Source organism: Culex pipiens, chromosome 2 (genome assembly GCF_016801865.2).
Source record: "Culex pipiens pallens isolate TS chromosome 2, TS_CPP_V2, whole genome shotgun sequence".
NCBI classification, from domain to species: Eukaryota; Metazoa; Arthropoda; class Insecta; order Diptera; family Culicidae; genus Culex; species Culex pipiens.
In genome coordinates, this window is record NC_068938.1 from 48,446,140 (window position 1) to 48,473,910 (window position 27,771).

The 27,771-nt window shown below is 37.0% G+C and overlaps 2 protein-coding genes across 4 annotated transcripts; one reads left to right on the forward strand and one right to left on the reverse strand.

Moving 5' to 3' along the window:
* Nucleotides 1-1,810: 1,810 nt before the first annotated feature.
* Nucleotides 1,811-27,702, forward strand: LOC120421953 (uncharacterized). Of its 3 annotated transcripts, XM_039585265.2 has the most exons (4): nt 1,811-2,176; nt 2,344-2,531; nt 25,295-26,100; nt 26,157-27,702. In XM_039585265.2, the coding sequence occupies exons 2-4, from the start codon at nt 2,518-2,520 to the stop codon at nt 27,413-27,415; spliced, it is 2,079 nt and encodes a 692-aa protein (XP_039441199.1). In that variant the 5' UTR covers nt 1,811-2,176; nt 2,344-2,517; the 3' UTR covers nt 27,416-27,702. The 3 variants fall into 3 exon arrangements, with proteins under 3 accessions (XP_039441199.1, XP_039441198.1, XP_052563525.1); XM_039585264.2 differs by having other exon boundaries at nt 1,811-2,531; XM_052707565.1 differs by lacking the exons at nt 1,811-2,176; nt 2,344-2,531 and adding an exon at nt 18,874-18,931.
* Nucleotides 14,671-16,483, reverse strand: LOC120421954 (protein PAT1 homolog 1-like). Its single transcript, XM_039585267.2, is given in 4 exon segments — nt 14,671-15,519; nt 15,576-15,830; nt 15,880-15,921; nt 15,993-16,483. Coding segments are annotated over 2 exon segments (789 nt in total). The 5' UTR covers nt 15,619-15,830; nt 15,880-15,921; nt 15,993-16,483; the 3' UTR covers nt 14,671-14,773.
* Nucleotides 27,703-27,771: the final 69 nt, after the last annotated feature.

Consider the following 27,771-nt stretch of genomic DNA (forward strand, 5'->3'; position numbering starts at 1 on the left):
TTTTATTCGATTCAAATTCTTTGTGAGGCTTTATCTCAGAAACTTATAGTCCGATACTCAAATTTCCAGAAAGAAAATTGTAGGAAATCAGCTTTTCAAAAATATTGTTGGCTGCCTTTCCTTCATTAAGTATTTTTTATGGACACAAAATGTAAAAATGTCCGAAAATTATTTCCTAAAAGTGGCTGAACTTTATCAAAAACTCGGTAAAGTTCCTTTTGATTGCAGTTTTTGGTTGTTTACACAATACTCAAGAAAATGTTATTTTTAATCATATCTCTGGAACCAGATTTTGCACCATCATGCACTATGGCTCAAAAGATGACTTTTTGAGTCCCATAAAAAATATCAAGCAAATTTGAAAAATAAAAAAAAATACGTTTACTAAAAAAAGTTTAATTAAAAACCTCGTTAAAAACGGGTATTATTTCTAGAATATAACTTTTTTCAGAATAATTTCGCAATTATTTATCACTACGTCTAAATGTTCGTTTTTAACAAAACTTTGATTAAAACTTTGTTTTTGCATTCCCTACACCGAAAAAAAAATAACAGACTCTGTGTAACAAAAGTTAAATATTACATCAGGAACTGGTAAATTTTCATCAGTTTCTGATGAATTTTTATCAGGTTCGCATTTTACACATTTTTTTAGGTGAAATTACAAAAAAGAGGTAATATTCAACCAACCAAATTTTCGAAAGAAGCAATCATTAGTTTTTCCATACAATTTTGGGAGCTGGTCATACAAAATGTGTATGTGGATGAAATTCTGTATCTTGAGAAGAGATTTCCTGATCGATTTGGTGTTTTCGGCTATAATTAGAAATTTTTGGAAAAATATGTCCACGGAAAAAAAAATTTTTTGTTTACCTTTTTATCACTAAAAGTTAATTTCCCAAAAAACATATTTTTTTTAATTCTCTACATTTTTTATATCTTTTAGGGGACAAAAAACACATCTTCTGAGCCATAGTGCGTTATGGTGCAAAATCTGGTTTAGGAGATATGAATTTTGGAAAACATCAAAAACCAGGCTAAATTTTTCAAATCGCAAAAAAAATTGCAATCGAAATGTTTATAACATTTTTTAATAAATGACGCCAATTCGTTTGGTTTATTTGAATTTTAGAAATTATTCTCGAAAGAAAAGCAACTTTAAAAAATATTTTTGAATTGCTGAGAAAAGTTCCTACAATTTTCTCTCCGAGACTTTGAAAATCGGGTAATTAGCTTCTCAGATAATAGCCTCACAAAAATCGATTAAGATGTTTTTTTCTAAAGTGTCTAACGAAATCTCAAAATCTATTGGTCCGATTTTCAATGTTGAAAAATTCAACTTTTGCGAATTGTTCTGAACATTTTAATAAAAATAATATCGAAATTTTGAAATCAAGCAAACTTACCAAATTTGCAACTTTCGAAAAGGTCTGCAGATTAATAATTTTATTAATTCTTAGTTTAGATCAAATTTAAAAATTTGAAAGCTTCAAATTCAAAGGACCTTAGTGATGATATTTAGTTAATTTAGGAAAGTTGTAAACAATTAAGGAATTACAATTAATGTTAATTGATAAAAAAAAGTTACATTTCACTGAGAAAGTCTTCTCTCTACAGAGAGCATCATACAAAAGAAACAAATTCGAAGGGGGTGACGGTGGCTGCAGCCACCGTTCAGTGGAAATGGTTGTAATTTTCTAGGACTTTTACTTTTCGTGTGCGTAATAAAGTGCATCCGCGCGAGTATTTTTGGAGAGAGACCAGGAAGCAAGGAAGGGAACGAATTTTCTCTCTGCTAAATCCGCTCTTGCAGGATGCTGCTACCAGTTGGAGGCTGGAGCTCGTCCTGAACGGTTGTGGCGCTAAGGATTTTCCGACTTTTCCACGAACATCCTTTTTGTGTGTGCCCGCTGGGCTGGAAACTTGCTCTCAGCACATCGCCGTCTGGAGTAGGGACCTGTGAGGGATGCTGGCACGGATTTAGAAGTTAACATTGTTACAAGAAATGTGATTTAAATCCATCAGAGTGTGTGCTTTTTGAGAGCGGAAAATAAGGCTTTCCAGGGGGGCTTGGAATTATAATGGAAAAACATACCCCCAGGGGCGGAAGGAAGAATTTTCCCAGGAAATAACGAAGCAAAAAGGGCAAACTACTAGTGTGGGGCAGCACAAAAATGTACGCAATGATAACGACCTCGTAGACGCCTTCAGGGCTGGAAAAAAGTATTTTTAGCGCAGAGATTGTAAGGAAGAGAAAAAAAGTCTAAAATGAGAACATTTTCCTTCCGCACGGTGGAAATGTTGAATTGAAAGGTCCTTTTTCATCCTTTTTCTACATGTGAGTGAGTGCCAATTAGTCGTCGACAAAATCAGATCTTCGGGCAGGGAGTCTGTATTTACATTCAGCCTTGAGCTTGAGCAGTATAGTGTGAATTAAGGGGTGGTGGTGATACAGAATCAAGAACCTTGCCTCGCTGGATACGCCTGATACACTCTCGCAAGGCGAGAGCACAGCACATGACGAAGACAAGGTGAGTTGGGAGGAGGAAATCGAAATGAGGGAAAAATAGGATCAGGCTGGGGGCGTCGCGTCGGGAAATCGCTATCGCCGGTGGTGGGTGTTGGTAGGGGACGACGACTACAGAAGATGCTGTTTTGAACGTGAGCTAGAGAAAGTGGAAAACAAATGGAAGAAAGAAAAAGGTTGAAAATTCTCGTGTTTGATTCAGTCAGTGGTGTGAAAAGGGATCAATAGCCGGCGATGGAACGTGCTTCGGACGGGAAAGGGGATTAATACTGCTAACAGAAAATAATCTCTGCTTTATTTTTGGATTTTTATACAAACATATCTCGACAATGTTCACCTAAAAAATAAATCTAAAACTCAAATTAAAAGTTGAAAAAGCTGAAAATTTCATCATTTGAATGATGAAAAGTAGAACTTTCAGACCTTGTATTAAACATTATTACTTTTCGATTCTGTTTTTTTGGTGCAGAAAAGAAGCCTGTTTCGTTCTTCATGAATGACAGTAAAAGACAGGAGTTTCAGTTTCAGTTTACAATCAATTGTACAAGTTTTATAAATAAATATTTAAATTTTCTTTTTAAATGTATATTTTAAAAAGTGTACATAAAATTGTACAAGTTTAGCAATAAATATTAAAATTTTCTTATATTTATTACTATGTTTTGCCTCGGGACCATCCATAAACCACGTGGACACATTAGGGGGGGGGGGGTATGGCGATTGTCCACGAAGGGGGGGGAGGTTAGAGATTCCCAAAAAAGTGTCCACGTGGTTTATGGATGGTCCCCTCCTGATTTTAAGACATTCATGAAGGGTACTTCAAATAAAAATTTTAATGGTCTTTTTTTAATTAGTTATACCATGTTATTAAAATTTAACATGAGAGTGATTTATTATGTGCGAGATCGAAAGATATAAGTTCGAAAGGGCAAAAGGTCGAAGTACAAACGGTCCAAGGTTGTTAACGATAAAATTATCGAGACTCGATAACGATAATCTATCGTTATCGTTATTTCGATCATTTTATCGGTGATGATAAGATTTATTGCCGATAATTGACGATAATTCATTTTTTAATCTTTCTAAAATCTACTTAATCTAATAAGTTTCAAAGAAAATACAAACTTAGAATTATTCACAAAACACCGTATTTTTTTCGAAAAAACTCACATTTTCATAATTTGCAATATGGGTATCAAACGAAGTGAAATTTGGTTTGCTTTTTCACATTAAAAGAGTTTTTTTTTGAAAATACTAAAATTATCACAAAATACATATTTTTCGAAGGTACTCACATTTTCATAATTTGCAATATGGGTATCACACGAAGCGTTTTTTTTTTGCTTTTCCACTTTATACGAATTTTTTTTATGGGTAATTCTCCGCCAACTCACACAGCAGTTGCCCCGACCCCTCTTCGATTTGCGTGAAACTTTGTCCTAAGGGGTAACTTTTGTCCCTGATCACGAATCCGAGGTCCGTTTTTTGATATCTCGTGACGGAGGGGCGGTACGACCCCTTCCATTTTTGAACATGCGAAAAAAGAGGTGTTTTTCAATAATTTGCAGCCTGAAACGGTGATGAGATAGAAATTTGGTGTCAAAGGGACATTTATGTAAAATTAGACGCCCGATTTGATGGCGTACTCAGAATTCCGAAAAAACGTATTTTTCATTGAAAAAAACACTAAAAAAGTTTTAAAAATTCTCCCATTTTCCGTTACTCGACTGTAAAAAAAATTGGAACATGTCATTTTATGAGAAATTTAATGTACTTTTCGAATCTACATTGACCCAGAACGGTGATTTTTTCATTTAGAACAAAATTTTTCATTTTAAAATTTCGTGTTTTTTCTTACTTTGCAGGGTTATTTTTTAGAGTATAACAATGTTCTAGAAAGTTGTAGAACAGACAATTACAAAAATTTTGATTTATAGACATAAGATGTTTGCTTATGAACATCACGAGTTATCGCGATTTTACGAAAAAAAGTTACATTAAACATTAAACATAAGTTACATCGAAAAGTACATTAAATTTCTCATAAAATGACATGTTCCAAAATTTTTTACAGTCGAGTAACGGAAAATGGGAGAATTTTTAAAACTTTTTTAGTGTTTTTTTCGATGAAAAATACGTTTTTTCGGAATTCTGAGTACGCCATCAAATCGGGCGTCTAATTTTACATAAAAGTCCCTTTGACACCAAATTTCTATCTCATCACCGTTTCAGGCTGCAAATTATTGAAAAAACACCTCTTTTTTCGCATGTTCATAATGTAAATATCAAAAAACGGACCTCGGATTCGTGATCAGGGACAAAAGTTACCCCTTAGGACAAAGTTTCATGCAAATCGAAGAGGGGTCGGGGCAACTTTTCCCGATTTCGTGTGAGTTGGTAGAGAATTACCCTTATAAATAAAATACAAACATGTTAACAAATTACCATATTTTTTTCGAAAATGCTAAGATTTTTATAATTTGTAATTTGAGTGAGACGCAAAATTTTGTATGAAGCATACACAATTAGAATGTATTTATGAAGCATGCAAGTTTTCACTTCGTTTGATACCCATATTGCATGTTTAGAAAATTTGAGTATTGAAAATTTTAGTATTTTCAAAAAACAACTCTAATAAATTGAAAAGGCAAACGAAATTTCGATTCGTTTGATACCCATATTGCAAATTTTAAAAATTTAGTATTTTCGAAAAATACGGTATTTTGTGAAAATTTTAGTATTTCACAGAAATACTTTAATAAAGTGAAAAATGCCTACAAAATTTCGCTGCCCTTGATACCCATATTACATATTTAGAAAATTTAAGTATTTTCAATTAAATACGGTATTTTGTGCAATTTTCAGTGTTTAACAAATTTTCTTTAATAAAGTGAAAAAAACATACAAAATTCACTTCGTTTTGCAAATTATGAAAATTTGAATATTTTCTAAAAAATACAGTATTTTGTGAACAATTGTGAAACAAAATTTGAAACTTAGGCCGTTGCAAATATTTTTCAAAGTTTATTACGCCCACAACCCCCTCCCTCTTTGAAAATTAGTCTGAAAAGTCAGGGGGGCAAACAAAAAATTTTCCAAAAAACTTCAAAAATTCCATGAAAATAGAAGTCTAATCAACTGAGAACAATCTCAAATAAATTTTTCTGCATTGATAATCATATTTAGCATGTTTGGGATTGTTTAAAAATGTTTTTAATTTTTAATGAAATTACAATGTACAGCACCGTAAAAATTTTATTTTTCGAAAAAATTAAAATTTTTGTCAATACTTAGATATTTTGGAAAATAATGATGGCAAAATAACTGGACAGGTGTATAATGCATTTTTAAACACTTTTTTCATTAAAATGTTGAAACCATGGCTCGTAATTTCAATTTTTATACTTCTTTATTTTGTTGCCCCCCTTGACTTTAGTCATAGTCTAGGGACATAAACTTCAAAAAATATTTGCAACGGCCTTACTAGATTTAAATATATAGCATAAAAAAATGTTACATGATATGGTTGAATAAAACGATTTTAGAAAGATTTTGAAAATAAATTACCATCCATTATCGGCGATAAGATTATCGCGGATAGAATTATCGATAACCATTACCGTTATTGTCAGACGATATTATCGATTAACAACCATCAAACGGTCGAATGAACAACAGTTCGAAAGTTGACACAATTTGAACGTGGTTAAAATTCAACCAGAATTCTATTTGTGTTTGGAAATTAAAAAAAAACTAATCCTTTCTTTTGAAACCCACATCCAATACTATTCCTTAAATTCGCCAAACCATATTTCCACATGAAATCCCACACCTGGCCGAAGCATCAGCGCCAGCCCGCATTGCCATTACGAGTAGAAAAGCAAATCGACCGTGCAAAAATCTTATAGTGTTGAAATAACACGCGTTTCTAACCTTCAAGTGCCCTGTGGGAAATATGGTCATCCTCACTTCCGGCCGCAGCCCAGCCCCTTTCTACCAGAATGTGAAAAAAGTGAATTGAGAAAAAGGATTACCACTTCCTTAGGCATCAGCAGTCAACACGAGCGACGGGGGGATCCTTTTTGACTCGCAGGATCACACCCGGCGTGGGTGGGTCGACGAGGGGGGGATTATGAGCTTTGGGAATTTATTTTCCAGCTTGATTGAAAAATGGTACCCCGTCTGGAACGGACTCTGGATGGTGTATTCATTTGGGATCGCTCTGCCAGCTATCTGTTGGGAAAGTTTCTTCATAAAAAGATCTGTAATTAGCTTTTCTCGGAATGCTGTTATTGGAATCTGATTTGATTTATCTGATCCAGTTATTTTTAGGAGATTATGGCGATTTAATAATCTTATCTTTGGCTAAAGAAGTTAATACAATGCTTTGTTTTGTCTACCTCTTATAAAAAAAACTTAATTCATTTGGACAGTGTTTGATAGTTGTGACAAATCAGGTGTGAAGAACCACAAATCGAAACAAATTGCAATCTTGACAAAGTTGTCCGCAGTACGTCAGGTCTTTGATATCATCCAATAAAACAAGACGAGAGAAGCGATTGAATTGATCCACTGGGAGATCGTTGAGAACCGTGAACAGTGTCACCGAACATGGTGTTCCTCTGCATTGTCAGCGCAGATGTTGCGATGCTGCAAGTAGCATCGACTAATTAGATTCATTGTATGACGAAATCGAATTAATTTATTCTTTGATTGGCGTGTCGTTCATGGAACGATATGAGTTGTCTGATTTCATGGCATTGCAGTAAGGTTGACCAATTGTACCCGATAGGGAAACGGCATGAATTCCGTCGAGCACCTGATGTTGGCATATCGGAACTTTTGTTTTTAATTACAGCTTCATAAAGCCATTTTAAACTGAAATAGAGTAAGTAGAAAATGACCAAAAAAGTTTCCATTACAAAAATTGCAAAATAATTTGAAAATAGGACCGAACACTTGGCGAAACATATGAAGACATTCACTATGATATGAGGGCAAAACAAGGAAAAAGCTTTTTGTACTTAAATTAATTTTTGAGAAAATTTATGTTTTGAACTAAGGAAAGCAAATGACCAAGAAGGTTAAAGCTGCTAGGAATTAGTAATAACAATAACAAGTTTTGAACTTTAAATTTACTTTTATTCTAAAAAAAAATGCTGTTTCGATGTTATACAGTACAAACTCGATTATCCGAAGGCCTCGGATAAATTTCAATTCGGATAATCGAATCACGAAAAATAAATCGCTTTCTTATTTTTGATTGTCGAGCTTAAGAGCGAGTCCACGACTAGGGCATACCCCTTTGTATGGGGCGTCGTTTGGACCTCACCAATCGGCCTGAAATTTTCAGGGGTTGTTTGTACATATAAAACTAGCATCTGGCCAAAATATGAGCACTCTAGGTCAATGGGAAGTGGGGCAAATCGGGACACAAAGTTTAAAGGTTCAAAAATGTAAAAAATCTTAAAATTGCTATAACTTAGGCAAAATTCAATTTATTTTCAAAATTCAAAATGCATCTGAAAGGGCTTAAAAAATGCAACAAAATGCAGGGTAGAGCATCCCAATTGGTTAAATCTAAAGGGAGTTATTGGCATTTTAGTGAAAAAATAGCATAATTTTCAAACTCAAATAAAAAAGTGTTCCATCCAGATATCAACTCGGTTCGACCTGCAGCTTGTAGGGGACATCTGGGACTACCATCCGAGACTGAGAGCACTTTGGGTAAGGCAGTTTAACATATTAAATAAACACTTTTACTTTTAGTGATTTTTTTGGTTGTAAATTTTTGCTCATATTCGTGCTTCTGAGACAATTTCACAATATAAACATGCATAAAAATGTTTATTTTGATCCATTTAAACCCTTTAAAAATAAAAGTTAAAAAAAAAATTCGATTCACATTTATTGAAAATCAAGCTCGTTTCCAAGGATACTAGATGACACCAGAAAAAAGGCAGCTTCTTATTTTTATATAACTTCCATATTTTAAAGGGTTAAAATGAATCAAAATAAACATTTTTATGCATGTTTCTATTGTGAAATTGTCTCAGGAACACGAATATAATAAAATTATCACCAGAAAATGGGATCAAAGGGGTCCCCCGAGCAAAAATTTACAACCAAAAACCGATTGGTGAGGTCGATGCGAGATGGGTATGCTTTGCTCGTGGACTCGCTCTTAAGCTGGGTGCTGAAAAGACAGAATGCGTAACGTGATTTTCGAATGCTCCCTACTGCTTCCCACTACTACAACTGCACCACAGCTGTAAACATAAACAAAGTAGGAGGCTTTGTTCAAGCTCAAGCGTGACATATTTTTTGCTGCTGAAGTGACTTGTTTTGAAACATTTTGGATCTGTTGAGTTTTTGCTGAAAAATTAAGTGCTTCGCGCTTTTTTTAGTTCGATTAGTCTAAACTAAACGATGGGCGGCCAAAAGAGTTCTTTTTTGTTTTCCACGTGACGGAAAATTGCGTCAGAAGTGGGTGAAATTTTGTGAATCAGAAGAGGAACCGAAAGAAAGTTCCGAGATTATGTATCTTTGATGCGCAGCGATAATATCGGAGTAAGATTATTTAATATTATTTGGAGGGTGCCATTCAATTTTTTTGAAAATCCGTCGATAAAATTTAAAAATTATTATTGAAATGTTAGCGACGAATTCTGCCAATCTTGATTTCAACCCTCTTCTTAAGATTGGTTGACTTTGAATATCTCAAATATAAATTAATTATAAAAACAAAATAAATTATAGATCGATTACAATACTTCCCACTTCATGGTATCATTTTGCGAACAGTAAATTGGTTCCGCTTTGACAGTTCTAAATTGAGGCCGCTTTGCGAACCACTATTCTGCACCCAGCTCTTAAGTATGTCCCCCAAACTACGCTAAAGTGTTTTAGAATTTTTAATCAAAGATGGCGGCCAATATGGCGATTTCGAAATACAAAAAAATGCTTTTTATTTTTTAATAGGCAATAAACTATTCAAATTTGGCTAAAATGGGGTCGCAACTCGGATTGGATGTAAAAAATAAGAAAAAGAAAAAAAAAACAAAAAAAAAATCTTGTTCGTGATTCTATTATTTGAAGTCCCATACAAACCTTTGGATAATCGAACTTCGGATAACCGAAACTTCGGATAATCGAGGCTTCGGATTATCGAGTCTGGACTTTATACTCTAAGTATAAATTGCTTTTATTTTTTTAAGGGAGGATAACTGTTTTTTTTTAACTGTTTCCAAGTTCTGAAAACATACTCTCAGCTCTACTTTGCTTTCCAAATTGATTATTATTTTTTCTATGCTTTGGATGCTATTTCAGAACACGATATTTTTGTGTGTTTGTTTTAATTTTTTGTTTATTCTTCTATGCTTTCTACCATGTCAAGTTTAAAAATTTATATTAATTTCAATCCACATTTTAGACAGTTTTTCAGTTCAATCGTAATTAAACGCGAAAAAAAAACTTACCTATATTTGATTTTAAACAAAGGGGAATTTGTTTAAAAACTCGGCCAAATTTTGCCCAAAATGCTTTAATTTTAAAAAAGGTTAAGTTACATGAAACAAATATATTTTTCAGAAATAAAATGATGACGCAGTACAAAAAACTATTACAATCGCTCCCTAGTTCATTTTGAATTGATAAATAGCAAACTTCGCACCAAAATCTTCACCTTGCTCGATTGTTGCAAAGTATTTCAAGTACAAATTGGCAATTACTCGTATTGAAGCTATTTAAATAATACTTTTGACTTAAACACAACATTAGCGTTCAATGAAAAAGATTTAAAAGCAAATGGTCTTCCGTATTTTGTAGGGTGGAACAAAGGTTCAAGGGAGAAATTTTTTGATACAATTAAAACTGTTCAAAAGCGAAATTTTAAAGACCCTCAAACCATTTTTTTCTAAAGGTTATTTTGTCTTCAGTGGATTCAGTTTTACTCATGGAAGCAAAGATGAGCAAAAGATGCATTCTCTGGTGTCCTAAAACATATAAAAATGGCAATCACTTTGAATTTAATTTGTACAGTGCCATCCCGTTTCAAAGGATAAAAAGATTTTGATGTTGCCAAAACAGGGATGTCCCCAAAATCCCTGTTATTTAAAAAAAAATCAAAAAAAAAATTATTTAACGTTTGTGGTGAGCTAACAAAAACTAAGTAAACCTTTTCAGGGTGTTAGGAAGGGTTCAGGGACCATCCATAAATCACGTTATAAACGGAATAAATAATTTTACAACAAGCACAAGTAAATTACATTTATCGTGTTTCTTTCAAATATCATACCTCAGCAATTCCTCACGAAAACAGCATGATTCCAAAAAAAAGTTCTCCGATCGAGTTTTTTGCTACCGCCCATGACAAAGTCCCTAGTCATGGCCTCGGGGTACTCTAAAACGGTTAGCAATACGTAAAAAAAACGGTGCATTCAAAATAACCCAATACATATTTTCTTACACAAAAATAGATTGATCCTGGTATTAGCCATTGGAAAAAATATTTGCGATAAATTATAAAAATAAAAATTGAATTAATCATCTCCCATGATACCAGGTAGCAGTTATTGATCAGCCTTCTAGTGTGCTTCTAGCAGATGCGGCGAATGAAGCTGATGTAGGTAATCTCAAAAATACAATGGTGAGGTCAAATAAAAAAAATAAGCTGGGGTGTTTTGATATACGGCCGTTTAAGGTTTTTAACTGGGCAATACAGTTAGAAAAAATAAATTTATCAAACATTTGATCTCGAAAATGGATTCTACGTCCAATTTCCTTCAAAATTGAGTCTAAGACCGACCTTCTAAGATTTGTGGTTCCTGAGCTATCGCCGTTTGAAACTAGGAAGTTCGCCCAAAAATAGCCAAAAAGTCGATTTTTTTGGGAGGTACAAAAATGGAGGGGGTGGTCCGATTTGGACATAGCTTCACCATTTTTTGATATGTTAGGTAAAATTTTCCGAGAAATCAGGTAAAAATATTTTCATACATAGGCTCTTTGGTCCCGAGACCTTCAAAACAGCATTTTAAGTTTTCATACGACCTTTTCAAATGTTAAGCTAGATTTTTGAAACTTCTTACTATTTTTCAAAAATAGCTTTCTTTTGCGTCTAAGACAGCTAAAATCGGATTAAATGGCGCGGAGACATGATTTTTTTTTTAAAGTGGTTTTTGTGAAAAATGACGAAAATGGCCATTTTTCGAACCACCCTAACACGGCGTAGGTCAACCTAATGGCCAAACAAAAAAAAAATACGGGGCTAATTATTTTGGCCAAGGAACCCCCAGAAAAAATTTGAGCCCGATTGGAGAACTTTTTTTTTCTAATCATGCTGTTTTCGTGGGAAATTGCTGACCTATTAATGTACTAGTTGATTTATGTCTACGATTTATGATTTATTCACGTAAATAGTATATAATATCAACATAGATTTTTTGCTCCACAATTAATTATGTTTCTCAAAACAGTAAGTCATTATTGAATGGCCCTCAGTTGTTGTTTTGTCTCACCTAATTGTATTAAGAGTCCAAGAGTGGTCTTTTAACACTTGGATTTTCCATGAGTAGCACCCGTGCTCTTAATAGTTCCGTTATCACAAAGCAATAACCATAAATTGCCGCCGGGGTGACACAGTGTCTGGTGGTGGGGTCTTTAAAAATGTATCACATGAAAATTGAATCCATAATTGCCTCTCTCCTTTTTCTTCCCGGCTTGTTGATGACTATTAATTTGCGAAAGCGTTTGCTTGGGGCCTCCAGTCTGCCTTTCTGATGCTGCAAATGTGCATTATTTGTTGTACGCTTGCAGTACGCCAGAGGAGCATATGCTAGCTCTATGTCGTGATAGACGACGGGATGTTGAAAAAGAAATTAAAATGAAAAATGTGACAAACTGCTAAGCACATTAAACAACACAAATCGTTTTTTTCCCGGGGCAGTAGGAGGCGGGGAACGGAATTTTATGGCGGCTGACATTATGGCTACCGCCATTATGGCACCACTGACAGTTGCCTCGGGAAGAAGCTTTCAAACAATTTATTTTCCGATTCGGGAAAAGGGGTTGAACGTACGAAAACAAGCATCTTACATGGCAATAAGGAGGCCTTCGGGGTTTCCAGCGGAACGGAAGTACAACTAGTACCGGCTGAGCGATGTTCGCCTTGGCTTCGTGCCAGATGGAAGTTTACTGATTTATACACGGAAAGGGGATCCATCGCCAAATCGCGATAAAGTTCGCTAAAACTAGCGAAAAATGTCGCTAATTTCTCAGCCTGCACAAAAATTACCTAGAATCGCTAATTTTTTTCGCTGGTTTGGAAACCGATGAAATTCTACCAAACCAGTGAAAAAAAACACTGGTTTGGTGAAAAATGTCGCTGTTTGGGGGATCACTTTTGCTAGAATCAGAAAATTTTCTCGCTGGTTTGGAAAAAGCGGCAGGGCACCAAAATCAACCAGGAGATTATTGTACTGGTTTTGGGAAACAATTCGCTGGTCCAGCGGATTTCTTCACTGGACCAGTGTTCTTTTACGCTGGATCAGCGTTTTCTATCGCTGACGTCCGGGTTTTTTTTCCGGCGGCAGCAGCTCGTACCAAAATCAACCAGGAGATTATTCTACTGGTTTCGGCGAAAAATCCGCTGGTTCAGCGAATGTTTCCACTGGACCAGTGTTTTTTTGCACTGGATCAGCGTTTTTTATCACCGACGTTTGTTTTTTTGTTTTGGCGGCAGAAGCCTATGCCAAAATAAACCAGAGGATTTGAGAACCAGAGATTTATTGGGAATCATGTGGCAAAGTGGTTGTTTAAAACCGTCTTGCATGTTATAAGCTGAATTTTGTGAATGTGTTGATTTGTGCACAGTTTCATATTACCAGTCTTAATTAAATTTTCCTAGTAGATAAAAACCTTACCACTTTCTGCTGCAATGAATGGCGGGGTTTTGACTAACGTTGATTCATGGCAGCATGGCCTACTAATCCCGCGACGGTCACACTGAATGATTGACCCCCGTGAATCACTTTGGGTGTGGGCAGTGTCTGCGCTGGAATTTTATCTAGAAGCCTTTGTCGATGATCTCGTTGAACCTCCAGCTCGACCTGTGCTTGGGCTGTAAAAAAATCGTTGCATTTGTATATTCTATAGAAACGATGTAAAATCTTTTACCTTGCGTGTTGGGTTTCCTTCCGACACATTGGCACATAATATCGGATTTTGTTTGAGAAAAAAATTAGCAAAAAATTATAGTTCGATTAGAATTTCCTAGCTTAATTGACAATGGAGCACCCGCAGTCGAGCAGGTTTTGACAGTTCGCTCCATAAGAAATACATTGTAGAAAAAAGCAAAAACTGCTCGAATGGAAATGCTCCATTGTGAAAACGCTTTTTGTGACAGATCGACAACACGCAGCTTCTAATCAAAATTGGGTACCATTACAGAGAGATCAACTGCTCGAATGATGCCCACTCAAAATTGAGTTGATTTTTGAATCGAGCAGAAACTTCAACACGCCTTGGGAGCGTTATTTTATTACGGAACGGGAGGGGGGTCGCACGCTTCATTCAACATTTTTTACAATTTTTCCATTTTTTTTGCGTTACTTAAAAAAAACAACGCTTCTCTAATGGTGTTAAAATATTTTTGCATAGATTTTGCAACAATTGTGAAAGTTGTAAAAATTTATCAAACAAAGTGCACAGATTTTCTCAGCGGGTAGTTTGAAACTGTTCTAAAGTGGTCGAAAGCACTCAGTGGAGACACAAACCGGTTTGGCGAGCGGGGGATAGATGGTATCATTTTCAATGTGCAAATATTTGGTGTGCAGTTACCTAGTAACGAAGTTCTTGTAGGATTCTTGCAGAGTTTTTACAGAGCTGTATATTCTAACAGCATTCTAGAAGAAATGTTCTACCCTTCTAACAGGATTCTGGCAGAACCAGGCGGAGAATTTGATCAATCATTCAATGGTGATTTAAATAAATCAAAGAAATTGAACTCATTAGGAGCATTTATTACGTCTACGTTTAAAAAATGATTTAAACTACAAAAAAAAATTTATTACATATATTGAACCTTGAGAACTTTAAGTAGAGTTATTGCTTAACTTTCTTTACTTATTAAATAAAAACTCAATCAATAGACCAAATTATAGGACAATATATTCAGTCAAAGCATAAATTTACACATTAAAAATAAATAAATAATTCACAATCTTCACAATAAATACAATACGATAGAAATTACTTAGCGGGAGGTTTAGATAAATATGCAAGGAGGCTTACAACGCAGGCGTATTTTGTATCGTTGTCAAAAACCAGGCCATACGCATGCTTATGGATGAACGTCCACATGGGTTTGGCTTCAGGTGGGTATTGGGCGTTAAGTACAAAGGCCAGCAGCCACTGCTTGTCCCGTTCGCTCATCAGGTTCGCGTACTCGTCGTACTCGCCCGACCGGTTCAGCTTGCCACGGTGATGCTGCATCTGCTGCTGGTTCTAGTGGTAATTCTGCCGGTTATTGTGCTGCTGCTGGTAGCGATTCTGACCCTGTTGCTGGTGTTGACGGTGCTGGTTCAGCATCGGATGGTTTTGCTGAATCTCCTGAACCAGCCGTTGGTTGAAATTCGCGTGGCTCTCACCTCCGGGGAAATTCGGCGGCGGCACATTCATCGGAAACGGCGGCGGGACGTTCGTCTGGAGCAGGTGCAACGGTGGCAACGGGGGAACCATGTTCAACGGCGGCGGAAAGTTCACCGGAATTGTCAACGGCGGCTGGTGATTCATCATGCCGGGAAATCCGGGCGGCGGACGAGGCAGTCCCATGTCCGGATGATGAAACGGCGGCAGCTGCTGGGGAACCTCCGGCGGCATCGAGTGCTGCGCCTGCTGCTTGATCATGTTCTGCTCGATCTCCTCCACCGAACAGATGCGCATCTGAGCCGGATTCGGCAGCGGGAAGTTGGGCGGAAGACCGACAAAGGGGCCACCTAAAACAAGCCAAATGATAACAAACTCCCTTCTCACAAAATCTCCCCACCCTTACCTGGTCCCCCGCCTATCCTCTGATGGTGCTGCATCGCCGCCATCAACGAACTCTACGGATGGTGCTGCTGCATCGCCGGATGTGGCAACTGCGGCCGCGGCGTCTCCGGCTTGCTCGGCATCGTCCACACGCTCGGATCCAGCTGCAACCTCGCCTCCGACTCGTTATCATCGTCCAGCTCCAAGTTGTCGCCCAACCGCTTTGTTTACAAACCGCCGCCAAATGGCCACTCCGTCCTCCTCCGCAACGCACAACCTTTTGAGCATGAGCATGAGCATGAGCATGGTCCTCCGCAACGCACAACCTTTTGGCACTTCGAACGCCAACCCACAACACCACACGGCAGCTAGAAGAGAAATTCCACATTAAAACCATAGCCCCGCGAGGAAACTGCCACCGGACCCCGACTAAACTCACCTTTGGTGGCGTGGCCACGGATTAAAAACGGAAAAACAAACAGGGAATCGCGGGTGCGCGCACCAAAAAGAAAAACAATTAGCGATTAGATGGAGCAATGCTACGAAATTCTGACGACGACGACGACGACGTTTGACGTTTACGCGGCCCGCGAGCGGCGAGACGACGGATGACAGCAAGATGACAGTGGCGACCAGTGATGGCAGATTCGGTGGGAATTTAATGTTTGTGGTGTGGCAAATGAAAATGAAATTCAATTTTTTATTATTTTTGTTTTTTTTTTCAATTAACCTTCAGTGTATCCCGCTCAATCTCAAAGACACAGTTTTGAACAAATGTTGTTTTTTCCCAGCGCGTGACCGGTTACCGACCTAAAAATCTTCAAGTTCCGTTCCGGTTGACGGAGGTTTACGGATGGAACAATCGTCAGAAAAGATTTCGCAGTAACGGAAGCAGAGTTAAAAGAAAGTCCAGCCAGGTTGTACTTACTTGCCACAGCACAGACTGCTCCGCGGCCATGGTCAAGTTCCTCGCCTACGATTCTTGCTGCCACCTGCGACAATTTGTGCACTCATCTATGCAGCAGTACAAATACATCTCCAGCTTCACTGCACCGTATTTTTCTGCTGCGAGAACTTTATGGAAACGTGCTTCTTTTCATTGAAAAGAACTATCACCTGTTGAGTATGTATTTTAATGCTGAACACTTGATGCAGAACTTTTTCATGCTTTTTTGTTTTGAAAAACCCCTAAAGCAATTCGATTGCCACAAATCGCTTCCAAACGTGAACAATAACAAACATTTATGACGGCTGTCGGAAGGATGTGTATCAAACCAGCGAAAACTTTCGCTGGAAAAGAAGCCGTTTCGGAAATAACAAACCAGCGAAACCAAGTTGCTGGATTTGATTTCGCGCAGCCACCTTTTTCAGCGAAAAATTTCGCTGGTTTAGAGAAAAATTTCGCTGATATCAGCAAAACCAACCCAGCAAAATTCGGTCGCTGGTTTGGCGATCGATCCCCTTTCCGTGTACTGCACGTGCCAAAAATAGTTCCGTGCGGCTGCAAATTGAAAAATGGCTTTCAATTTGGCTTCTGCCAAAGGGTTCTACAGAGGATGCTCACTGTACTAGAAGTAGATTGGTAACACCAGTAATATAATACAGAAAATGTTCACGTAGTAGTTTGCTTTACCAGTATGACTTCTATAGAAGGTACAATGATTTGTTAGTCCGGAAAGTGAAAGAGAACAACATCCGGGTCGTTAGGCGGGATACATTTAGGGGCAGGCTTGTCAATTATCATACAAATAATTGGACATCTTACTGCACTGAATTAAATATTCCAGCATAAATTCCATTAACGCTGTTTTTGGCAAATTACCCCATCATGCGAAAAGGGCATGATGACTGCACAGCAGGATGCTGCAGGAAATTGCTCGTCAGGCTGCTGCTCTATATAGATCGATAAATGTTAGACATTTTTCGGGGTGAAAGTGAAATTGCCACTTGTGTATGTTTGTTGGCGCTGGTACACCATGTGCGTATTTCTTCGACGACCCCCCTTGTAAGAATGACTGGGCCATTTCTGAATGAAATGAACTCATTCGGATATTCATAAGGAGATCCTTACGAGCTATACTCCCTTTCCACCTCATAACGCATAACGATGAATTAGAATAATTTATGCTTCAGTAAGATCATTCGATGGGATGCCCTTTCCGAATAGCTTGGGCTTATTGTTGTGTTTTTGCTTTTTGTTTGGCGTGATTGAAGAGAAGGGATGTAACTTTAACTTAGTCACACCTAAGGCTACCAAATCTTGCTGAGCAAAAATCCGTACACTTTGTCGATATGACACCATGGTATAACAAAAGTAGGTAATTATTTAGATAAATTAAATTTAATAAATTTGAGAATTAAAATGTACACCTGTGTCGTTTTTACAGCTAACAAATTTCACAAAATGCTATCAGAGTGCTTATGACTTGCACGTTTAAAAGCCCACTGAGAATTTTGGCTCGAGCCTCGTCGATCTGGCTCGAGATCGAGCCTGAATCGAGTCGAGACTCGAGCCAATATTATCAGAGGGAGTATTCATAAAAAAAAACCGTGATTTGAATGAAATCAATATGTTCTTCATTTTTTTTTGTTAAACGTTTAAAAGTTTACAAAATGTCAAGTTTGCTTTTACGAATAATATCGTTCTTAGTGTTGTCACGAACACTTTTCCAGAGTTTTTTTTTATTGAAAAGGTCCTATGTGAAGCACAACAGTTTATAGGACCTTTATAAAAAACTCTAGATTGATTAATTCAAATGTTCAAATGTTTTCACAAGTTTTAGAAAGCTTTCGGAAATGGATAAATATATTTAGTAAGGAATTTCTAAAAGAACAATTCTAGAGTTTTTTTTAAAAGGTCCTATCAACATATGAAAGACAATAGTTCAAAAACTCTAGAATTATTGATAATCAAGTTTGAATTGAGGAAACCCCGGAAAACTCTTCCTTTTTAAATCAAACTCACAGAAAAATACAAATTTCTAGTTAACAAAAGCTTCGACCAAATCAAAAAAGCAATTCAATGATTAATAAGTTGTTAAAATTCCGTACAAATAAGTATTATGCGTAAAATTCCCTACAAAAATTCCGGCCTGTTAAAAATTCGCGAAGAGGTTCAAAAATCCGTATGGTAAGGAAAAAATCCGTACAGTTGGTAGCCTTAGTCACACCTATATTGTGCTTCCACACTGTTTCAACCTAATGAAGACGATCAGTACATCGTGACAAGTTTGACTAGCTGCACGTGCTGATATCTGAGCGGTCGCGGAAAATAAATTGAAAAAGTTTTACTTTGATTATCTGATATCTGACAGTACGCTTCAGAACAAATTTTAAAAATATAACTAGAATCCTGGTGAGCTAAATTTATTTCATGAGGTAAGACATATTGATTTGAATTGGATTGTAATAAAACATCAAATGAAAAGATCAATTATTGATGGCAGGTCAACCCTTTAAAGCACTTGTTTAAATTCAGTCTATTTTGAAGAAATAAAAAAAGATGTCTCAGCAATTTCCTAGACAGGTTACCATTTTTTTTTGGTTATTTTCAATGTGTTTTTCTTGTAATTTGCACAAGAGAGTCATTGTCTACATTTTCGCAAGTTATTTCGCGATTTTTGTTATTTGGATGAACCTTTGTCCATGCATTCTTTATGCCAAAAGTAGCAATTTTGCATCATTAGATTTCCCATACAAGTCTTTATACAATTTTGCGGGCTATTCATAAAACATTGTTACATAAATATATGAAAATCTGTATCTTGAGATGAAATTTCCTGATCGATTTGATGTCCTCTACAAAGTTGTTAAGTTACACTCTGAAAAAAATACCCATTTCAGGGTGACCACTTAAATCCCATTTTCAAATTCCCGACTTTTCCATAAATTCAAATAATAGACATTTCTTATCTAAAAAATGATTTGAAACGAAAAAATATCTAAATGAATTGTAACAAATTAAACTATTGACAATTTTCGTAAAATTAGAAACTTGATTATTTTTGTTTAGTTGGTTAAACATGATTTTACAAATTTTATTTTTTTATTTTATATTGGATGAATTCTTTAAACATATTTCCAATAACTTAAATACATTTTTTTTGAATATATTTTTTGACAATTTCAATTTTTTTTCATGTTTTCAAATCGAAAATAACTTTCCATTTTTTCTTTCAGAACGAACAACGATTGGATTTCATTCGATATTTAAGTTTTCCGATAACTAAAATCAAGCTATGTCTTTAGTAATTTACCCATACTCACAGACAGTTGAAGGGAAGCATTTGTTAAAAAATATATTCATCACAAAAGTTAGTCGTACAGACGGACGAGGTGATATCAAACCCAAAAGTCCTATAAGGGCACAAAAAATTTAAAACAATATTGGAAATGAATTAATGAATACAGTTAAACAGTTAAAAATATTTTAAGCATGAGCATGAGCATGAGCATGGTTGACTGCCAATGAGCTGAACAATGAATCAAAAATGATCAGTGGGAGCCAACCATCCGTTCACTGTTTAACCTCTGAAGATCCCGACTTTATTAGTCAATACCGGCGCCCTCCCAAGAAGCCTGCAGTTCAACGAAAGGGAGGAATGTTAGTCCGATAGTTGAAGTTGCAGACTCATCAAGCACACAGTTTTTCGCTATATACTTGTTGATACCGCTTGAGACCGTTGAATCCACAGCATCTCCTTCAAGCATCACGTGATTATTATTTTTTGGGTTAGTAGGATAAGGTATTGGCTTTTCGATGCCTCCCGAGCTACGACGCTATGGGGAGGACTTTCATAACAGATCCGTCGGCGAGCCTTCCGAGCAACGATGCTATGGGAAGGTCTTTCTGGTTAACACACAAAGTCACTCACACACAATTATTTCACTCCACTATTAGTTAATCCAAAATGTCAGTGCGTCTTTCGATCATTATATAGAAATGGCTTTTTCACCATAAAAAATAAAACCTTATTCGAAAAAAAATATACACAATTTACCCGACGCCGTGCCTTCCGATCAACGATGATATGGGAAGGGCTTTGAAAATCACAAAACAATTAATTAAGATCACAAAAAAAAATCACAAAAAACACCAATTACTCAACGAAAATTACGCTCAAGACACAAATAATCAGTAAGTCATGCTATTATTCGATTACCACAATCACTCACCCCATACGAACAGCGACACAAAAGCACACAAAAAAATTAACCTGCATAATCACGACTTCGCGTCCCCACTTCCAGCGCACCAATGATGCTATTATTCGATTACCACAATCACTCACCCAATACGAATAGCGACACAAAAGCACACAAAAAAATTAACCTGCATAATTACGACTTCGCGATTCTATGACAATTTCCGGAATTCCATTTCCCGGAATGGACGTTTTCCGGAATGGACATTATCCGGAATGGACGTTTTCCGGAATGGACGTTATCCGGAATGGACAGTATCCGGAATGGACGTTATCCGGAATGAAAATTCCCGGAATGGACGTTTCCCGGAATGGACATTTCCCGGATTTTTTTTTATATTACCTGATATGAGAATGAATGGAATCTTGCCTACTCACCTACTTGTGGTTAAGAATTATTTAGTTTGTACTCCGTTGGATTTGACAACAATATGAATATAAATACATGAATGATAAAAAGAAAGTGAAATGTTTGGACATGAACAATAGAAGCAAGTGTTGACTATTGAAACAATACTTTATCAACCACCACGAGATGTAACAATGTAGATCGATAGATATAAGACAAACACTATAGTTGTTTTTTACATTCTTTCAATGTGTTGTTATGTAAGAATTTTTCCTTCTTTTGTTAATCATTTGACTTATGTGACTAAATTCTACCATATTTAACTATAAAGCTGAATGATTATTTTCAAAGAAGGGAAAACCTGAAGAAAATAAAAAGCTTTTCAGAAAATCAATGTGTAATAAGTCCTGTCAAGAAAATAAATAGCTTGAGTGTATTTTTAAAGAATGAAAAACCTCAAGGAAAAATACATTATACATTGATTTTCTGAAAAGCTTTTTTTTATCTTGAGATTTTCCCTTCTTTAAAAATACACGTTCTTTCATCAAAGTAATGGGATTTATGTAAGAATTATCCCTTCTTTTGTTAATTCTACTAAATTTCAACTAGTTTTTGTTAAGGAACTCTCCACTATAAAGAAGAATGTGTTTTTTTTAAAGAAGGGAAATCCTCTAGAAAAAAAAACTTTCAGAAAATCAATGCATAATGTATATTTTCTTGAGGTTTTCCCTTCTTTAAAAATACACGATCTTTAATCGATGTGATGGAATTTCGTGTAAGGAATTTCCCTGCTTGTGTTAATCGGTTGACTTTTGTGACTAAATTCTACCAAATTTTATTATAAAGCAAAATCAAATTATTCGCTCTACAGCATTGCCTTGGCGTTCTCGATTGCGAGATTCCTACTCGAAACTAGGTGTCCGAAGGCTTGATTGTTGAGACAATTGCAAACCTCTTTTTACACCTTAGCTTCCATCCACCCCGGGATTCGAACTGACGACCTTTGGATTGTTTGTCCAACTGCCTACCAGCGACTCCACCGAGACAGGACCCAGGGAGACGACTCCTACACCTGGACTGAGCTAACGACCTAACCTTTTTAGGTTAGTCCGGGGCCAACATTTACTTCCCGTCCGACGGAAGGCGTGATCAGACAAATCTCGTCTCGAAAAATGCCACCGGGACCGTCTGGGATCGAACCCAGACCGACTGGGTGAGAGGCAATCACGCTTACCCCTACACCACGTGTCCCGGCTTTATTATAAAGCAGAATGTTTATTTCCAAAGAAGAGAAACCTCTAGAAAAATGAAAAGCTTTTCAGAAAATCATAAGCATAGGTGCCCAAAACCTATTTTTCAACATTTTGCGTCTGCCTCGGGATTCGAACCGGCGACCTCTCGATTGTGAGTCCAGTGCGCGGTCCGATTGATCCACACAGGCAGACATGAAAAGCTTTTCAGAAAATCAATGTATAATGTATATTTTCTTGAGGTTTTCCCTTCTTTAAAAATACACGATCTTTAATCGATGTGATGGAATTTCGTGTAAGAGATTTCCCTTCTTGTGTTAATCAGGTCACTATTGTGACTAAATTCTACCAAATTTTACTATAAAGCAGGGTGATTATTTTCAAAGAAGGGAAAACCCCAAGAAAATTTATAGCTTGAGTGTATTTTTAAAGAATGAAAAACCTCAAGGAAGTACACATTATAAATAGATTTTCTGAAAAGCTGTTCATTTACTAGAGATTTTCCCTTCTTTGAAAATAAACATTCTGCTTTATAAAAAAAATTGGTAGAATTTAGTCACAGAAGTCAACTGATTAACACAAGAAGGGAAATCCCTTACACGAAATTCCATCACATCGATTAAAGATCGTGTATTTTTAAAGAAGGGAAAACTTCAAGAAAAAATACATTATGCATTGATTTTCTGAAAGCTTTTTTTCTAGAGGATTTCCCTTCTTTAAAAAAAAACACATTCTTCTTTATAGTGCAGAGTTCCTTAACAAAAACTAGTTGAAATTTAGTAGAATTAACAAAAGAAGGGAAAATTCTTACATAAAATCCCATTACTTTGATGAAAGAAAGTGTATTTTTAAAGAAGGGAAAATCTCAAGATAAAAAAAAGCTTTTCAGAAAATCAATGTATAATGTATTTTTCCTTGAGGTTTTTCATTCTTTAAAAATACACTCAAGCTATTTATTTTCTTGACAGGACTTATTACACATTGATTTTCTGAAAAGCTTTTTATTTTCTTCAGGTTTTCCCTTCTTTGAAAATAATCATTCTGCTTTATAGTTAAATATGGTAGAATTTAGTCACATAAGTCAAATGATTAACAAAAGAAGGAAAAATTCTTACATAACAACACATTGAAAGAATGTAAAAAACATCTGATATCTATCGATCTACATTGTTACATCTCGTGGTGGTTGATAAAGTATTGTTTCAATAGTCAACACTTGCTTCTATTGTTCATGTCCGAACATTTCACTTTCTTTTTATCATTCATGTATTTATATTCATATTGTTGTCAAAACCAACGGAGTACAAACTAAATAATTCTTAACCACAAGTAGGTGAGTAGGCAAGATTCCATTCATTCTCATATCAGGTAATATAAAAAAAAATCCGGGAAATGTCCATTCCGGGAAACGTCCATTCCGGGAAATTTCATTCCGGATAACGTCCATTCCGGATACTGTCCATTCCGGATAACGTCCATTCCGGAAAACATCCATTCCGGATAATGTCCATTCCGGAAAACGTCCTTTCCGGGAAATGGAATTCCGGAAAATGTCATAGAATCGACTTCGCGTCCCCACTTCCAGCGCACCAATCAGTTAAACAGTTAAAAATATTTTCCACAAAAAACCAAGCTAAAGTTTAAATCTTTTTTCAAACATTCAATCAATTTGATAAAAAGAAACAGAATCATAATATTCGTTTTTCATTAACTTTGTTTTAAGGCAGATGTTACCTCTTGTTTTATATACAAAAATAATTAAAATCTTTTGTTTCATAAAAAAATATCATGAATATCTGTGTCAAATGTATCCAATATTTAGTAGGAGTTTTAATGTCTTAAATAACCGCTTCGTTCTCAAATAGATTGAAATAGTGAAAGGAACCGAGAGGAACCTTTTTAATGTGTGTTCCTTAGAAAGAATTGAGTGAATTTAAATTGAAAATTGTATAAAACATTAAAATAATTTTCAAGATTTAGAAAATAATTTTAAAAAGGGCATGCTTAGGATTCCCGACATTTTGACAACAAATCCCAAATTCCCGACTTTTTCCCGACTTTCCCGATTTTCCCGACTTTACCTTTTTTAACTAAAAGTTGGATTCTCAATATATCTATTTTGTTATTTAATTGTTTTTAGTGTTTTATGAGACACAAAACAGACATCTTTTGGTGAAAAATGTTGAAAATGCGGATAAAAAAATCGTTTTGGTAATTTTTAGGCTAATTTTCGGAAATTTTAGAATATTTTGTTTTTTTTTTAAATACTTTACGAAGGAACGAAACTCCGGAAAAAATGGAAAAGCTGAGGTAATTCCGTGTATTTTTTTTTCTGGGATTTTGAAAATGGGCGATTAGTTTTTGAGATATAGTCTCACAAAGAATTCGAATCGATGAAAATGTTTTTTTCTAAGTGTCAGCTTACTAGCCTTAGCCTGTAACGATATATCCAAAACTATTGGTTCGAATGAAACTTTTGTGAAATTTTGTGATTTTTCAATACAATTATCAGCTGTTGGTTCGATTTTCAATGTTAAAAAATGTAACTTTTTTGAAAATTTTCTGATCTTTTCAACAAAAATATATAATTTAAATTTTTAATATCAAGCATAACATATCGCAATTATCGCTCTATTTAAAAAAAATATATTTTGGCGGGCCGAGGTAACCCAACGGCATCCGGAATATATCCGATAACATTGTACTATATTTTCCTTCTTTATGACAGCTAAAAATATGAAAAAATCTGGAAAATATCCAGAAAAATTGGATGCATTTAATATCGTAATTTAGTTTTCAGCTCAAATTACTTTTTCTGTGTTTTATATTCTGGATTATATGATGGAACTCTAAAAATAATGAATCACAAGTCAATCAATTTTCCAAATCATTCTAACATCCTTCTTCATCTGCTCTTCTCCCTTCCTCCCGTTACCAGGATCATGCCAAAGGGTATCGACTACCGCACGCTGATGGCACGTGGCAACCCGTCGTCGTCACGCGCCAGCGTGCACACGTTTAAAATTCCGTCACGAAAAGCGCGCCTCAAACTGGCCCTCATCCTGGTCAGCGTGGTGGTGGTATTTTTGTACAGCCTCAGCCTGCCGTGGATCGCCGGTGGTGGCAACGGGAACGCGTACTGGGAGGAGCTCTTCGTGACCAAGGATGACGAGCAGCACTTTAACTACAACAGTTCGTACTTTGTGAACTCAGCGGGCTGTAAGATGCCCAGCTTGCCCATCATGGACGACAACATTCAGAAGTTTATGCAAAAGGCGGACCCGTTGAACTGCACTCCGGCGTTGATCCAGAGTGATGCGAACTCGATCTGGTACCAGCTGACGGAGGAGGACGTCGAGAAGCACTACGAACTGGCGAACGCCAGCATGATTCAGTGTTGCTATCGACCGTTTGAACGCAAGTCCAACAACGCGGTACGGATCGTCGGTCAGGAGCAGTGCTTCGGGTATGGCGAACGGGCGGAGATCGTCAACGAGTTCATCGCGGTCATTTGTACGCACCCGAGTAAGAGTTCGATCTTCTATCGGGATTACTTTGCATTTGTACCGCTAAAGCCGACGGTGGAGGAGCGTTGTGAAGCGACGAGGAACGAGTTGGACGCGAGGTTCGGGAAGGAGGAAGGCAGGCTGAGCGTTATGATTCTGGGGATCGACAGCGTGTCCAGGTTGAACTTCCACCGGCAGATGCCGCTGACGGCTGAGTTTGTGATCGACAAGTTGAAGGGTAAGAGTTGGAAATACTTTGGGTAATACGTCGTCTAAATTAATTTTCTCTTACAGCGGTTGAAATGTTTGGCTACAACAAAGTCGGGGACAACACGTATCCTAATCTTGTTCCAGCGTTGACCGGACTGGACGTGGAGGAGCTAGCAGCCGCATGTTATCCGTACTCGAATAGTACTTTTGATCTGTGTCCGTTCATTTGGCGCAAATTTGCAAACGCAGGCTATCGAACGTTCTACTCCGAGGACAGCAGCACGCTGGAAACGTTCAACTATTTGAGAAAGGGCTTCCGTGAGCAACCTACCGATTATTATCTGAGGAGTTTTTTCCGACAGGCGGACTCTTCTATTGGATACAATAAAAAGGTGAACGCCAAACTCTGTCTCGGAGGTAGGAATCCAACACAGATCTTGGTTGAGTATGGCAGGAAAATAGTCACAGCTATGAAGAGTCGGTTGAGCTTCTCCCTCTTATGGGCCTGTACGATGACGCATGATCTGCTCAACTATCCAGCGCTGGTCGACGAAGACTACAGAGGACTGCTGGAGCACATGGAGAAGGAAGGATCTCTCGACAAGACAGCGGTCATACTTTTGAGTGATCACGGAATCCGATGGGGCAGCTACCGTAACACATATCAAGGCATGATGGAGGAACGTCAACCATTTCTCCATCTCATACTTCCACCGTGGTTCCAGCAAAAGTACCCAACAGCGTACCGCAACCTTCGCAAAAACCGTCAACAGCTCACGTCACATTTTGACCTGTACGAAACGCTCAAAGATCTTGTGGACGTCACAACCCTCTCTCAATCCGCCATCAAACAGCGGTCGTATGAACTGCTCGAAACCAAACCAGTACCCCGTGGAATCTCTCTATTCCTCCCAATTTCACCCAGCAGAACCTGCGAAGACGCTGGGATCGCACCCCACTGGTGCACGTGCCACGATCACAAACCGCTTCCAACCAACGACCATCGGGTCGTAACGGCCACCCGCTTCACCGTGACCAGCCTCAACCAAATGCTCAAAAAGTATCCCCAGTGCAGCACGCTCCATCTGTACTCGATCGAGGACGCCAGCCTCGGAATTTCAACCGAAGAGATAATCTCGAAAAAACCAACGAACCAGTTCAGTGACATTAGCGTCCGCTTCGTGACGAAACCCGGCGAGGCGGAGTTTGAAGCGACGGTCCGGATCGATTCCCACAATCAGTGCGCGCTGACCGGAAGCGTGAGCCGGACGAATCTGTACGGCAAGCAGAGCTACTGCGTGGATGACTACCGGATGAAGCTGTACTGCTTTTGTGCGAGATGAACAGCTTGAACAGCTCAATGGTTAGAACAACGGGTCATGGAAACTCTTTTCTTCTTCGATATCGTACTCGTGTTAGATGATAGGCTCGGAGCAATACCCAATAATCAAAATACTTAACATAGAACAGCGCGCATGCAGTGATTGAGTGATTGTGATCAGTATTACGCAGTGAACACGTGTATTCGATCATTTTGGTATACCACATGGAGAGTGAGCATTTTCTAGTTACATTCATTTTGAAGAATTTTTATGTTTTTGTTACTTAAAGTGAATAAAACATTATTTTTTACCAATGTTGGTTTTATTTTTTTCTGCGTAAGTCCTAATGATGAAAGAATGTTAAAATTTCAATATTT